Source organism: Anastrepha obliqua, chromosome 3 (assembly GCF_027943255.1).
Source record: "Anastrepha obliqua isolate idAnaObli1 chromosome 3, idAnaObli1_1.0, whole genome shotgun sequence".
Classification (NCBI taxonomy): domain Eukaryota; kingdom Metazoa; phylum Arthropoda; class Insecta; order Diptera; family Tephritidae; genus Anastrepha; species Anastrepha obliqua.
This window is the reverse complement of record NC_072894.1, coordinates 26086288-26101286: the sequence shown is the minus strand read 5'-3', so window position 1 is coordinate 26101286 and position 14999 is coordinate 26086288. Positions and strand designations below refer to the sequence as shown.

At 36.3% G+C, this 14999-nt stretch overlaps 1 protein-coding gene across 3 annotated transcripts in view; it reads left to right on the top strand.

Moving 5' to 3' along the window:
* LOC129242949 (G-box-binding factor-like) overlaps positions 1 to 14999 on the top strand; it is a 114697-nt gene that overhangs the window by 58771 nt on the left and 40927 nt on the right. The window contains exon 3 of one of the 3 annotated variants that reach the window (XM_054879918.1): positions 9389 to 9465. The exons of 1 other annotated variant lie outside the window; for it this stretch is intronic. In XM_054879918.1, the coding sequence (XP_054735893.1) occupies positions 9389 to 9399 (11 nt within the window). In that variant the 3' untranslated portion in view covers positions 9400 to 9465. Of the gene's footprint in view, positions 1 to 588; positions 859 to 9388; positions 9466 to 14999 lie in introns of those variants that run through there. One more of the 3 variants, XM_054879916.1, reaches the window with a different exon arrangement.

Sequence of the window (14999 nt, the reverse complement as noted above, 5' to 3'; positions counted from 1 at the left end):
CTTGCTGTAAACTTTTGTGTACTGCTTCCCATTTTTCTTTCGAGTTTAGCATTTGTGTTACAAGGCTATCTGGGGAAGGGACCCCTCCGAGGACATTTGCGAGCTCGAAGCGCTCTTCATAAAATATGGCGCAGTGAAAAGCCACGTGTTCCGCGTTCTCATCTTCGCTGTGGTCCGGTCGAATTATCTGCTAGATTAAAACGGTGGAGGTACCCAAGAAAGCCACCATGTTCGCTGAGCATCTCGGTTAGATAGTAATCTGTTTCGCCGTGCTTTCTGTTTATCCACTCATCTAGTTTGGGGATAAACTTATATGTCCGTCGGCCTTTGGAGAAGAGATAAATAGGGTAAATAGAGTTCGAATAAAACCACACCCACTTTTTATACGCCAAAACTAAATTTCTGTCCGTCCCTCTGATGTTGCAAGCTCAACTCTCATTGTCTATGAGTTTGTTCGATTCGAGAAATTAACAGCCAGCGTAAAGTAAAATTTACGTACTAAACTGTGCGCGTGTATACATATATGTTTGTATGTATGCATGTGAGTAAAGTTCGCCTTTCCTTACTTTTTATTTATTCAATTAATAGCAAGTACTGAAATCTAACCCGCAAACCAAGCGCAGCCTAACAACACACACATGCCAAGCTAAAAAGTAACACAACTGAGTGGTGAAAGGGGGAGCAAGATTCATCGTTAATTTATATGTTCAATAACTTCTGTGCGTCGATACCGATGTCGCTGATATTTATTTATACTATTTCACGAAAAGCAATAGCGTTGGAGTCATCAAAGTCATCGTTAACAAAACCGACTACAATGTTGGGGTTGGCGTTGACGTTGACGTTGACGACGACTGTGAAGAACTCGAGAACTGCGACGCAAAAAATTGTATGCATACACACATATACATATGCACGTATGTGTGTTAAACGAATACTCGACTCGCTTATCATTGCTATATGTGTTTGTTTTTGTTGCTTTTCAGTTGTTTATCAGCTTGTTGACAAAGTAAATAAACCCAGTTTGCGGTCGATCCTCTCAATAAACAGCGATGGTGGCAGAACATGCGCGGTTACAGTCGTTTCGATCATCATGGCAACAGTTTTGCAGCAGTTGTTGTTATGCTAAATTTTTTATGTTTTTGTTTTTGCTTATATACACATATATAGATACACCTGTGTTTACTATATTAGCATATTGTGACATATTGCAAAGTTTTTACTTTTTATTTATTGAGAAAATGCCCAAGCCTCAAGCAAAAACAAAGATTAAAATTAACGCGATTTTTGAGTCACTTTAATAAACTTAAAATTTATCATATCAAAATCGAATGGGCTACAAAACTGTGTACCCAGAATTTTTTACATTTTTTTTATTTCATTCTGAATAAGAAGTTTGAAATATTGTTAAAATGTTTTAAATATTTTTCAATTTTTTACAAAGGTTGAAATTTTATGTTATATGGTTTTTGTTGTAGTAAGAACTATATTTTCATAAAAAATAAAAAGTATGAAATAAAACATATAGTTAGTAACAGAAGTAAGTATACACCGGATACGTTCTCAATTTTCCCCCAATCGTTTCTTTCAAACAACCTATGTAAGTTATAACAAAATTGTGTTTTATTTACATGAATGAAATACGAAAGTCATATTTAATCCAAATAGTGACAAAATTTTAAAAAGGAACAAAATTATGGCCTTTTATATTAAAGTTTATAAAAATTCATGTCTCAAAAGTAAGTATACAGTTCATCATATTATTAATTTGTGAAACCAAAAACATAATTAAAATCAAATCCTAGTATTTGGTAGGATAACCATTAGACTTTACAATCGCTTTAAGTCGTAATGGCATTGATTTCACCAAGTTTTCAGTTACCGCTGGTGGTATTTTATTCCATTCCTCTTGAAGGACGTTTTTCAGTTGCTCCTTATTTGTAGTCGGATTTTTACGTATTTGCCGCTTTAAATGTTTCTATAAATGGTCGATTGGGTTGGTATCCGGGGACTGTGGCGGTGTTTTCAGCTGTTTTCGCACATTGTATAACAGCTACTCTCGTACTCGTACAATGTTAGATGTGTGCTTGGGGTCATTATCCTGCTGGAAGATAAATGTTCCTCCAAGGCCCAATTTCGTAGCGCTTTCTTTTAAAATACTTTTCAAAATATTTAAATAACCATATCGGTCCATAATATTTTCGATAAATATCAAGTTTCCAACCCCGTTCGCAGCCATACATCCCCAAAACCTCACAGAGCCCCCTCCATGCTTCACAGTGCCGGTCATATTGTTTGGATTCAATTCCGCGTTAACTTTTCTCCAAACTTTTTCACGGCCATCAGATCCACAGATACTGAACTTACACTCATCAGAAAATATGACTTGGTTCCAAAACGTTTGGTCATATTTTTCATGACCTTTTGCGAATGAAATCTGTTTACTTCGATTGACACTACTCACGAAGGGCTTTTTCCTAACATTGTGCCCATGATAACCACCACTATGCAAAACCCGGCCAATAGTTTGGGTGCTAAATTCTTTTCCAGTTCATTTTCAACTTCAGATTTCAATTAGGGGGCACTTTTTTTTGGGGTTTGTCCTGATTTTCCGTACGTCTAAGCTTTTTTCTCTGGGACTTACGGGCGGCGGACGCCCACAACGTTCTTTATTAGTGGTGCTTCCCGCACTTTTATATTTATTCACAATCTTTTGAACTGTAGTAAATCTCCTATCTATCAAACGACCGATTTCTCGCAATTATTTATGTTCCTTGTGATATATTTTAATCAGTTTTTTTAAATCATCAGAAAGCTCTTTTCCTCTTGGTGCCATTACTAAAAATGTCGGAAAAATTAATACAAAACGTACTATTCTAAATTTTTATACTACGTACTATTCACTATTTCCTTTTAATAGTTTTAACTTTTTTAATCAATGCGTAAAAAAAAATGTTATGCTAACTGAACAATCGTTTGCTGTATACTAACTTTTGTGACATAAATTTCGCTGGCATCAAAGACAAAGCAAAGCGTGGATAACGGTACCTAAAATTTACAGCTAAATTAAGGCGCATATGAAAGCTTATCCTAGTACCTAATTACAATGTATAAAATATTTTGATTACATATTAAGGAAAGCGTTGGCGTGAAACAATTCCATAAATCAGGCTCCTGTATACTTATTTATGTTACTAACAACAATTGCAAAATGTCGCGCTGCTATTATTGTGCACATAAGTGTACATAAAGATGTAAGCACATTCGTTTGTTTAAATTGATTCAATCGATAATGTGTTTGGCGGCGCTTCTCACTTCTCACTTCTCAACTCCTCCACCATATACCCCCTACTTATGTATTAATGTATGTATGACTCTTTAGCCGGCATGTGTGAGTGCGTGGAAATTTTTGGTTGCTGCCGCGCTACAATATGCGTTGTTATTAGCGCTTGTGTCTGTCTTCTTTGCTGTTATTACATTACAATATAAAAGTGAATTGTATTGAATTTATTCGTTTTTTACTCTTGTGCTTGTATACATATGTATGTATGTAGATATGCACGCAGTTTAAAATACGCATAAAAGCCCATAAGGTTCCAATTGAGCACCGCAGCGTAGGAATCATCATATGGAAACTTGCTCTCTTGGTTGCAGTTTTGCAAGTGTTGTTGCGATTTCTTGTCACTTATGGTGGCGTTACTCTTGCTTGTTGCTTGTTTTGGCGTTTGCGATGGTGTTGACGACATTAGCACTGATGACTAATCGAAGTTTTCACCCGATTTATTTGCACCACATCCCCTTACTGCTCTGTCTGGCCGCCTTAGTCGTCTTGCCAAATGGCAATTTTGCTACGTTGTGGGTAGATGAGTTCCACAGTCTGCATTGAAGCATTGCCATATTTACAAATATACATATTGGTATTAGTATTAGTTTGTGCATGCATATTCATATTCGTTTTCAGCACGTATGAGTATATCTATGTAAGTACTCTAATGTAACTAAAAATAATTACTTTATTGTACTGTGCAGTTTATTGCCATTACTTTTACTGCAAGTTTAACCTTTTCAGATCGGATGGCAAACATTTTTAGTTATTTGTGAGATTCTGATCGAAGTGTTTCAGCGAGTCATTTAAAATTGGTGTTTACAAATGGCCGAATTACGGCGCAGTTGTGGACAACATTTGTAATAGATTTTCTTTAAAAAATAAAGGTCATGAATGGTTCTACACAAAAGTAACAAAAATTGCCCAATCAATTTGAATTTTCATTTTTTGATTTCAATTTAAAATCCGATACCTCTAAATTGATCACCCTTTATCTTTACGTAATTTATATGAAACATTTTAACATAATAAGACATTCTTTTAGTAATTATGTTTTGTTTACAAAAACATTTTTTGGTTTGAGATTCGTGCAAGAACAAAAATTTTGTGTAAAATTTTGTTTAACGGTGAAAGGTGTTATTTCAAAACCGTGTAAAAGAAGACCGTGAAAAAAGGCAGTTGGGAGTTGGCAACACTATTCACACGTTCACGTCGGCGTGTACCACTAGTGGTACTTTGAGGCCTGCCCATGGACGGCTTGTGCCATTGGTGGTACATACGTAATTGTCTCATCGGGCGGTTTTCTGACAATGCTGGTAACGGTTTTCTGAGTAAAAAGGAGAAAAATAGTTTACATCTAACGCATGCATAGTCGGCACCTCTCACTGAGCGATAAGCAATCACGGTTACAACAGCGCCGTCCCATGAAACAATCTTGGAGTTACAGAGCCGCCAGATGCTGAGAACAACAAATTCGGTCGCCGGCGGGAGCGCGTTAATTCTAATATTACCGGCAAAAAATAGGAGAAAATTAGGGGGCTGATTGGTATGCTGTGATATCTTAACCACACCCTTTTTAAACACTTCAACTTAAAATCCAATTTTCTGTCGCTTTCCAACATTTGGGGCCTTATTTCTGACTTGGCTGCAATTTGTTAACAACACCACTCCGCGGACACCACTCGGTCAAGTGAAGACTGATTATAAAACAAGATTTATACCAACTGTCCCTAGAATTAAGTGTATATTTTGTCGTGTGGACACTTCCTTGAAGAGCACAAAATATTTTTAAAAGAATGTATTATGGAAGTTCATGGAATGCATGGAATTTCGGTCGGCTTTAGAATGGTTTTTGAGATTTCACAATTATTGCTTTGATTAGTTAAATCACAAGAAGTATCTATTAAACTCAAACCATCCTTAAATTATACATTTTATATCAAACCACTTTCTTTTCTTTGTTACGCAGTGCTCGTTTAAAAGAAGAACCTCTACGGATGTGTGGTTTAGCAATCAAAAATGTCTGCTTTTAATATCACCAAGAGCTTAAATGTGGTGGTAGTGGTGGTAGTTGTGGCTTAGCATGTTTTCAAAAGATAAGCGATGGCAAATTCATACTACATAAATTTGTTTTTTTTTTATTCCATTAAAAAATGTGTACTTGAAATTACGGAAACGAAATGAGAAAGAGCAAAAAGAAGTAAAAATTGAATAAATGAGCCATCAAATACTGTGTTTTGCATTATGTGCTTTTATTCCTTCAATTAATCTATGCACATCCATGTGTATAGCTTAGTGTGCGTGTGCTGCATGTTATTTTGTATTTGTGTTGAAGGTCAACTACCAACGCGCCATACTAAATAATAGATTTTATTGATTTTTTTAAACACATCCGAAATGTATGTATGCGCCAAGGTGTGATTTTTTTGTACCATTTCTGTTTGAACTAAGTCAGTTCATTTACGAAATTCAAGTTCAACAGCGCGAAACTTTGTGTAGGTACCTGTAATTAAACAAAAATTTTGGTGTCGATAAAAGCATATTTTATTAGCACTAAAATGTTCAAGCAAGAATAGCGCATGAAGTAGGTTGAAATTTTACTTTGGCACATCCAGATAGTCTTTCCAACGATACTATGAGGGAGTGGTCTCGCAGAGTTCTGAAGTCCATTTTTCGAAGGGCAGAGCATTTGCATAGAAAATATCGATTGAGAGAATTTTAACTAGTTTGGTCCTAGAAAATGTAATATGCTTACTAATCACCACTTGAAATTGAAATTTGAATAGGTCGAGCCAAGGAGCACCAAGAGATTTGATGGATCCTAAAACACTCAGGCTAAAAACCCCATGGTATTTAGATCTCTGGAAAGAGGATAAGTCAAGGAGGGAAGGAAAGAAGTAGATAGTCAAGGAGGGAAGGATTCTTAATGTAAAATATCCTCCAGTTTTAGAGAACGAATATTACTCATTCTCACGACATCGGAACCCGAAATTCGTAGCCTTGCTAGAGGCAAAGGCACGACACTCACAGAGAAAGTGCTCAGTGTTATCCGCCTCCTCCAAGCTATACAGGCTCATTGGGTCATGGGTGGTCATATGCTGACCCCATAGGTTGTGTCCTTTAACCAGTTAACTGTGGCGCTCCCATTTAAAAGTGCGCACAGTTTTGTGTCGCCAGAATTGAGCTATGACGAGTATATTCGTCAATCACAGAGTAAGTTGCGCTGGTAAGATATTGGATCAAAAAGATGGGTTTATTTTATAAAATTAAAAATTTTATTTTCTTTGCTTCTTTGGTTAACATAAGCATATATTACATACATATTAAACTAAAACCCAATAAATTCAATTAAATATTATACATATAAAAGTAAGAATTCAAATTCTTGCTGTGGAGTGATACTCCTTCCTGATTTTTGACTTTTGCCTTTACCCCTTTTAGGTTAACATCTAAAAAACGTTATCATCGCACATAAATAAATTCATTATGCGAACTGGTGAACTTTTTCAACCAGTGCATACGGGGAAGCATGACATCATCTCAAACTGTTTATATTTTTTATTTGTTTGTTTTATTCCGGCATAGCCTCAAAATATTCTAAACATCTTGAAATTTGAGAATATGTGTTGTTTTTCTCAAAAATTGTAATTTAAATAGCCAATGGCCACTAATTTATACGCATGACGAGTATACTCGTCAATACACAAAATTTTGCCACTTATCCATGACGAGTATACTCGTCAATCACAGTTAACTGGTTAATAATATCGACCAACCAAACGTCTTTCCTTCCAAGTTTTAGTAGAAAGTTTGATAGTTTTCTGTTCGGACTTTTCACAAAACACTTTGTAGTTCTGCAGCGTTCTAGACCGGACCATCGCTCTTTATGTAGATTGCATACAGAATCGCTGAACCAATTCATGATTCCTGTGGAACTGATTTCCATTATTGGCTCTGGCCCTTGTGGGGGCACCGCTGATCCACGGTTGGCCAATTCATCGGCAATTTCATTTCTTTGGAACACCGGAGTGTTCTGGAACCCATATAAGTACAAGCCCGCTCCATCTCTTGATTATCCATTCGGCTACTTTCAGGATAGCAAAAATTTCCATTTGGAAAACAGTTGCCATTTCCCCCATAACATAGTGATACTTATTACTATCGTTTAAGTACCATCGGGCTCCAGACCCTCTTTCATTCTTGGACAATCGGTAAACAAAATATCCGTCAAACCTCCCTGAATGCATTTTGGATTGCTCCATTGATGAAATCAAATTTCCTTCCAAATGAAACTATGGGTAACAGGTCGTCTTTACGTGTCAAAAACAGTGGATACTGCTCAGATAGCAACTTAAAGATTTAATCACCACTTCATCATCAGTTAGAGGTTAACGGTTTAAGTCTGTAAGCCTTAATGGGCGCTGAGCTGGTTGACAAGATTTGCAGCGTTCCCATGACAGTCTGTTCTACGTAACCCGAACGACCCGGCTTTATATCCGGCCAAGGACTGTGCCTTCAGCAGCATTCCCCGTATATATGGCGAATGCTTATACTGCTAATATAGCAATAACTAGATGTGCGTCTTTCCAGTATCATGGTTGTTGTAGCAAATGACGCAATTACGTGCACGTCTTTCTATTTCTTTGTCCGTCTGGAAGATGGAAATCTGTTTTCTCACGCATTCAAATTATCTTAACTTCTGCCCAAAAACTTAGTTTTAACTCGAGTTGCCCTCTTTTTTCAGGTTGTGCCCAGCTCCTTTCACTTTGTCCACATTTTTATAATTTGATTGCGTTTTCAATGGATTCTAATTTGATTTTGATATTATTATTATTATTATTAGATGCGAGCAAGGCACATCAAAGAGGTAGCCGCAGTAAGGATGGTTTTAATTTTCAATTTTTTTTTTCAATTCATTTGGCATCCAAATTATAAAATTTTTTTAAGTTACTGTAAACTGCCAATAATTGTTTATAGATGCTGACATTTCAAAAATAAAAACCAAATGCATCACTTTTTTTTCTCTATTGCTTCTACCTGTTTAATGTTCCTTGGATGTAAGGAATAAGTTGTTTTCCCAACACTTGCTGGTATATGTGTATAAAGGGTGATCAGATTGGAGGTGCTTTTCCAATAGTGTTTCTTTTTGACAGACTAAAAACATAATTCTCTCAGTATTCATTGACATTTCATCATGAAAAGTCTTACGCCTCAACAATGTTTACAAATCGTACAATTGTATAATATTACGAAAATCGATGAGAAAAGTGATCATCGCGAGCTCAGGCCAACTCATGGTGCCTAGCGATGAGTGCCATTTTTGGATAATGGCTACATCAATAAGCAGATTACTGTATTTGGGCTGAAGAGCAACCCGAAACCATTAAAGAACGGTCATTAGTCATCCTTTGAAAACAACCGTTTGGTATACGGCTTATGGGCTGAAGGAATCATCGGCCCATATTTCTTCAAAGACGAGGCTGGTGCCAATGTAACACTGAATGGCGAAAGCGATCGCGCCATGATAAACGTCTTTTTGATGCAGGAAATTGAATCCCGTGATTATCTCTACAACATTTGGTTCCAACCAGACGGCGCCTCTTTCCATATATACAGCCTGTGAAACAATGAATACTGCGTCTTCGTTTCGGTGAGCAATTTTAATCTCTTGTCTCGAAGCAGTGAATTGGCCATCAAGATCGTGTGATATCACATCTTTGTACTTTTATTTGTGGTGGTATGTAAAATCTAAATGCTTTGTGGATAAACCAGCTTCGATTGAGGCATTGGAAGCCAACAATACTAACGTTATTTACGGGGCAGTTGCGGATAACATTTGAAAGGGATTATCTTTAAAATAAATATCATGAATGGCTCATCACAAAAATAATCAAAATTGCCCAATCAATTTGATTTTCGTTTTTTTATTTGAATTTAAAACCCGATTACTCTAAATTGATCACCCTTTACATGTATGCTCACAATATTATTTTTACGAATATATTTGTTTACACTTTTAAGCTGACTTGTTATAGCAATTAATTTGTTTACTCTTTTTTTCAGGTAAATATTGATGTCGAAACAGTTCCTTGTTATACACTATACGCACATACATGCGCATGAATGTTGGTAAGTTCGAGATATGTAAATAATAGTAAATACCCTGCAAAAAATGCGGGGGTGAATCGGGGAATCACTCGCCAAGCGTCATGCGACTAATGCCACTATTGATCCTTTTATATGAAATGAAATGTCCACTTTAGTGCGAGCATTTCATATGAACCTAATTGTACCCTTTTATATCTGAACGGGTATGAACTTATGAGCGTTTTTGTACCAATCGGATTAAGTAGTTTTCTGAACTTCTTAAGCTCCACTTCTTTAATTTTTTCTGTTGGAAGTGGGGAACTCGATGCAATCCTAAGGATTTTGCGGGTTTCCTTCGGTGTCATGCGATGGCTTTGATTTGCCTTTGTTGTTCTTGCCATGCCAGGCACCTTCTTTCACGTACCGATTCACAACAATTGGACTTTGATTAATATTTTTGACCATTTAGCGATTTGAAAGTCCCTCTGACTGGTGCGCTTTGTTAAAGTCGCTTAATTGCTTATCGCGCCAATCAAGATGAAGAAGAAGTAGCTTAGTTGCGCATATTATTTTATTATTATTTTACGTTATATTCAGCACACACACTTTTATTTGATTTCATTCTTGATAGCACAATTTGTTTTGCGCATTTTCATTGCTAATAATAAATGACTAAGAATTTCAGCATCTCGAATTAGAAAATATCAAATTTTGAAATTTTTTAATTCTCCGACATTTATTGCCTTTCTCCTTTCAATGCTTCTCCTGCTTCGTCCGCTGCGCTTGACGGTATTGCACACAGAGATTTTTGTCTCAAAATTATTATTTTGCTGAAAATCATTTTAACAGCTAAAATTTAGAAGCATCTTTCAGCTGTGGACGTTGAAGTGTGTTCGAAATATGCAACAATAACAAAGACATGCACAAATTAAAATTTTGCATTTCCGCATAGTTTTCGTGCCATATTTGTTGTACTATTTTAATAATATATATATATTTGTTTTTGTTATTGTTGTAGATGTTTGCTGTATTTATGTGTTCGGCTAATTCCAGTGCATTATAGAGCTGTCGTAGTAGAAAAGAAATAAAGTCCAAATATAATACATATTTTTCTTCTGGGCTAAGTGCTCATAAAACAAAACAGAGCAAAGCAAAGCAAAAATGTGTGCGCCAAAGGCGGCGCTTCTTTTCGTTTTTATTTTCCCAGTTGCGCTTACTGGCACTACTTCTGTATTTTCTTTGGGGTCTCTTGTGCTTGCCGCCAAAGCAAATTTGCTGTATGTGTTGTTGCAAGCACTAAGCGTTTTCGCGCGATGCTATTTTCATCATAGTGCGATCTTGGCCAGACTGTCACGTTTTTTCTTGTATTCCTATGAAAGTTGCATTCCACATGTCTAGGAAAGCTTCATATTTTTTTGGTGTGAAATGTGTCCGACTTAATGTTTTTATGTACGTTGTATTGTGCCAACTTCGTGACAACGTCAAAGTGCTGGCGTCTACGTTTCAACCCAATTTCTCAGCGACTGTAGTTGAAAAAAGGCCTAGCTTTTTTAATGAATTTTATATATTAATATTCTTGGAAACAATATAGGTGCTTTAACCTCGATTATATTTTCTTGAAATCAAATTAAACTTAAGTTTTAAATTTGATTTTGCTATTCGTTAGATCGTTTATTGACATGTGTGTCAAAGGTTATCGTACTTACATACTTACATAAATACATTATCATAATAGGGCAGTTCACAATGAAGTACAAATAATAACTAAATATTTACAGTCCGGTTCACTTGACTCTTCCTGGTGATTGGCGCGATAACCGCGGACGCAATTTTGGCCGAGTTTAGCAAAGTCGCCAACAGTTTCTTTCTCGTACTAACCGGCGGCAGTTGAAAATACCAAGTGAAGCCAAGCCCTTCTCCAGCTAATCTATCCAATGCAGAGAAGGCCTTTTCTTCCTTGTTATCTTTCAAAGCTTTTTAGGAATCAACATAAGTTCACTACCAATTTGACGAATACTATTTTTGCTTATGTATGTGAGCTACAAATTTATGCCGCCTCCTTACGAAAATTTTTTGAATTTATTATGAATTTTTTCACGGCAGAAATACACTCGGTAGTTTGTTAATGCCTATCGAGGAGTGACCGCTATGAAAAAAACCTTTCTATCAATTGATGTTTCATGCCCGATACCGTTAAATATCTGGGCATGACCTTAGACACTAAACTCAAATAGAACGAACATGATATTATATGTTAAAAAAAAAAAGTTTTGGAAATAAAATATCGAAACATGATCTGGTTTATGGGCAAGCGATCTGTTTCATTCGTCCATATATGTTAAAGTACTGCTATAGAACCAGATGCTCAAACCAATATGAGCGTATAGAATCCAACTATGAGGTTGCCCAAGAACCAGCAATACCTTGCAAATACAACGGTTTCAAAACAAAGTCGTTATTCTTGTTGTTGTAGCAGCATAAACATTCCCCATCAAAGTCTTGGGATAACTGCTGGAGTGACAGTCCTTGGCCGGATATAAATCCGGGTCGCTCCGGCAGCGTAGAACCGACTATCGTGGGAACGTTCAAAACAAAGTCTTGAGATGTAATGTTAACGCCCCTTGGTATGTACGCAGTAGCGATCTTGGTATGATATTGGTATTGAGCCAATTGCTGCGTTAATCCAAAAACATGCCATATCGCACATGAAGAGGCTCTCTCTCTCACCATGTTAATAGCTAAGCTTGAGCTCTCACCAAGGCGAATTTATTACAGGTGACAGCAAACACATATAAGTAAAACCCAAGAATGATAGAAACAAGATTGCGCCCATCAGAGCGTACGTGACGTCACGTTTGCTGAGTTGTGCAGTATTGCCAAACATTTTCTCTTCGCAATAAATTTAGTGCTTTTTTATACCGAAAATGCGACAATTTTTAAGTTTGGTGTTTGTTTCTTTTTGTTTTTAATTTAAGGCTAGCGAAACTGTAGGTTAAAAAAAAACTGTATTATTATACAAAAGAAGTTTAAAAAAGGCCACTCTGAGAAGGTTTTAGTGCTAATGAAAATTTTTTTACTCCTATAAAATTTGATAATTTGAAAGTACAAATTTAATTTTTGGCTCCATTTAAGGCTATGCAAAAATATTAAATGCCCCTCTCTCAACTCTTTTTAAGATTGAAAACCTTTTCACACATTTTAAAAAGCCTTTGAATTTATTGAATGCGAATTAAAACCATAGAGGTGTAATCGTTTCTTCCGGTCCTCAATCCTTAGTGAGACATAGAGCATCAAGAGGTGTATTCATAGTAAAAATAAGCAACAAAATACCAGAAAATACTAAAGAAACCATACTGACATTTTTACAAAAAGAGTACCTTATCTAGTTACATAACTTCAAATATAGCAAAAAAGTCGTTCCCTTAATAAAAGAGTCTCGCTTAACAAAAAAAACTCATAAATTAAATTGTACATAAGCATAACACATTTATTAAAAAAAAACGCGCATTTTAAAGACAATTTCTCACGCATACAAAGTTCTTTAAGTAACACAATAACAATTTCGTGTTTTATTTTCTTTAAATGGGCATTTAGTGCGTTTTTATATCCAAAGCTAGGCAACTCTGCAGTAGCGAGAGAGAGATTTGACTGCCGAAAGCAGAAGAACACCAACAACACCGGCAATCGCGGGCAATGCCACCAGATGTTAAAAAAAGTAAAGCTAAATAAAACTGAGTGAATTATTTAAATAATTATTAAAAAATGTGTATTTTACAAAATTATAAACATTACTTTTAATTAGAATAGGCTAGAAAAATGTCATGTGGAATGAACTAAAACTCCGAGACAAAAAATAATAAAAATAACAAAAAAAAAATGCTAAATCAAGTTACGAAAATGGTAATCTGGCCATACTGGAGCTAAAATCACGTAACTAGTTGTCAAATTCGCTGAGCGCAAAGTAACGGGACCACGATGGGCGCCATCTCATTATTCTTTGCATCATGAGTAAAACCCTACATGTATTTGTTGTTGCGTTTGGTCCAACCATCACGTCAAAATCAGCAAGCAAATGTAAACATACCAATACATACAAACAAAGCATATCATTTTGACGTAAGCCATACCTACGGTGAAAAATTCAGTTGGGTGAATGCTGCCACCTTAATAAATGAGTGGAAAGAAAGACTGAAGCATAAAGAGCCGCATCAACTCTCGCAGCAGCCAACTTCTCTACAAGGAGTGTGCAGAGCATCATAACTCATGTGTATAACGCAAAACCCGAAACAAATTGTTCGTTAGTTGCTTATATTAACTAGTTACATTGAAAAAAAAATTTTTAATAAGAAAAAAATTTAAATTGAAAAATATATGTATAGAAATAATAATAGTAATAACAAAAAAATTTAAAAAATATATAGAAAAAAAAAAAAATTAAAAAAAAGAATTAAAAAACAAAAAAAACATCTTTATATATATATTTCTTATGTTCGTGTGTTTGTCACTGAACTCCTCCTAAACGACTGAACCGATTTTGATGAAATTTTTTGTGTGTGTTCAATGGGATTCGAGAATGGTTTAGATTCACAATTTGGTCTCCTGGAAAATGTCTAGGGTCTCGAGATAGAGACCAAAACGTGGAGCCTAGAATGTGTATGTACAATATGGGTATCAAATGGAAGCTGTTGGTGAATGCTTTAGTTCAGAGTATTTTTCACGCCGCTCCGTGACTAGGGTCTCGAGATAGAGACCAAAACGTGGAGCCTAGAATGTGTATGTACAATATGGGTATCAAATGGAAGCTGTTGATGAATGCTTTAGTTCAGAGTAGTTTTCATGCCGCTCCGTGACTAGGGTCTCGAGATAGAGACCAAAACGTGGAGCCTAGAATGTGTTTGTACAATATGGATATCAGATGGAAGCTGTTGGTGAATGCTTTAGTTCAGAGTATTTTTCATGCCGCTCCGTGACTAGGGTCTCGAGATAGAGACCAAAACGTGGAGCCTAGAATGTGTATGTACAATATGGGTATCAAATGGAAGATGTTGATGAATGCTTTAGTTCAGAGTATTTTTCATGCCGCTCCGTGACTAGGGTCTCGAGATAGAGACCAAAACGTGGAGCCTAGAATGTGTTTGTACAATATGGATATCAGATGGAAGCTGTTGGTGAATGCTTTAGTTCAGAGTATTTTTCATGCCGCTCCGTGACTAGGGTCTCGAGATAGAGACCAAAACGTGGAGCCTAGAATGTGTATGTACAATATGGATATCAGATGGAAGCTGTTGGTGAATGCTTTAGTTCAGAGTATTTTTCATGCCGCTCCGTGACTAGGGTCTCGAGATAGAGACCAAAACGTGGAGCCTAGAATGTGTATGTACAATATCGGTATCAAATGGAAGCTGTTGGTGAATGCTTTAGTTCTGAGTATTTTTCATTCCGCTCCGTGACTGGGATCTCGAGATATAGGTCAAAACGTGGACCCGGGTAACCTTTGGTTGTGTATGTACAATATGGGCATCAAATGAAGACGTTCTAATACCGAGAATTCCAATGATTCCACCTGAATTGCCATTTGAATTCAAGC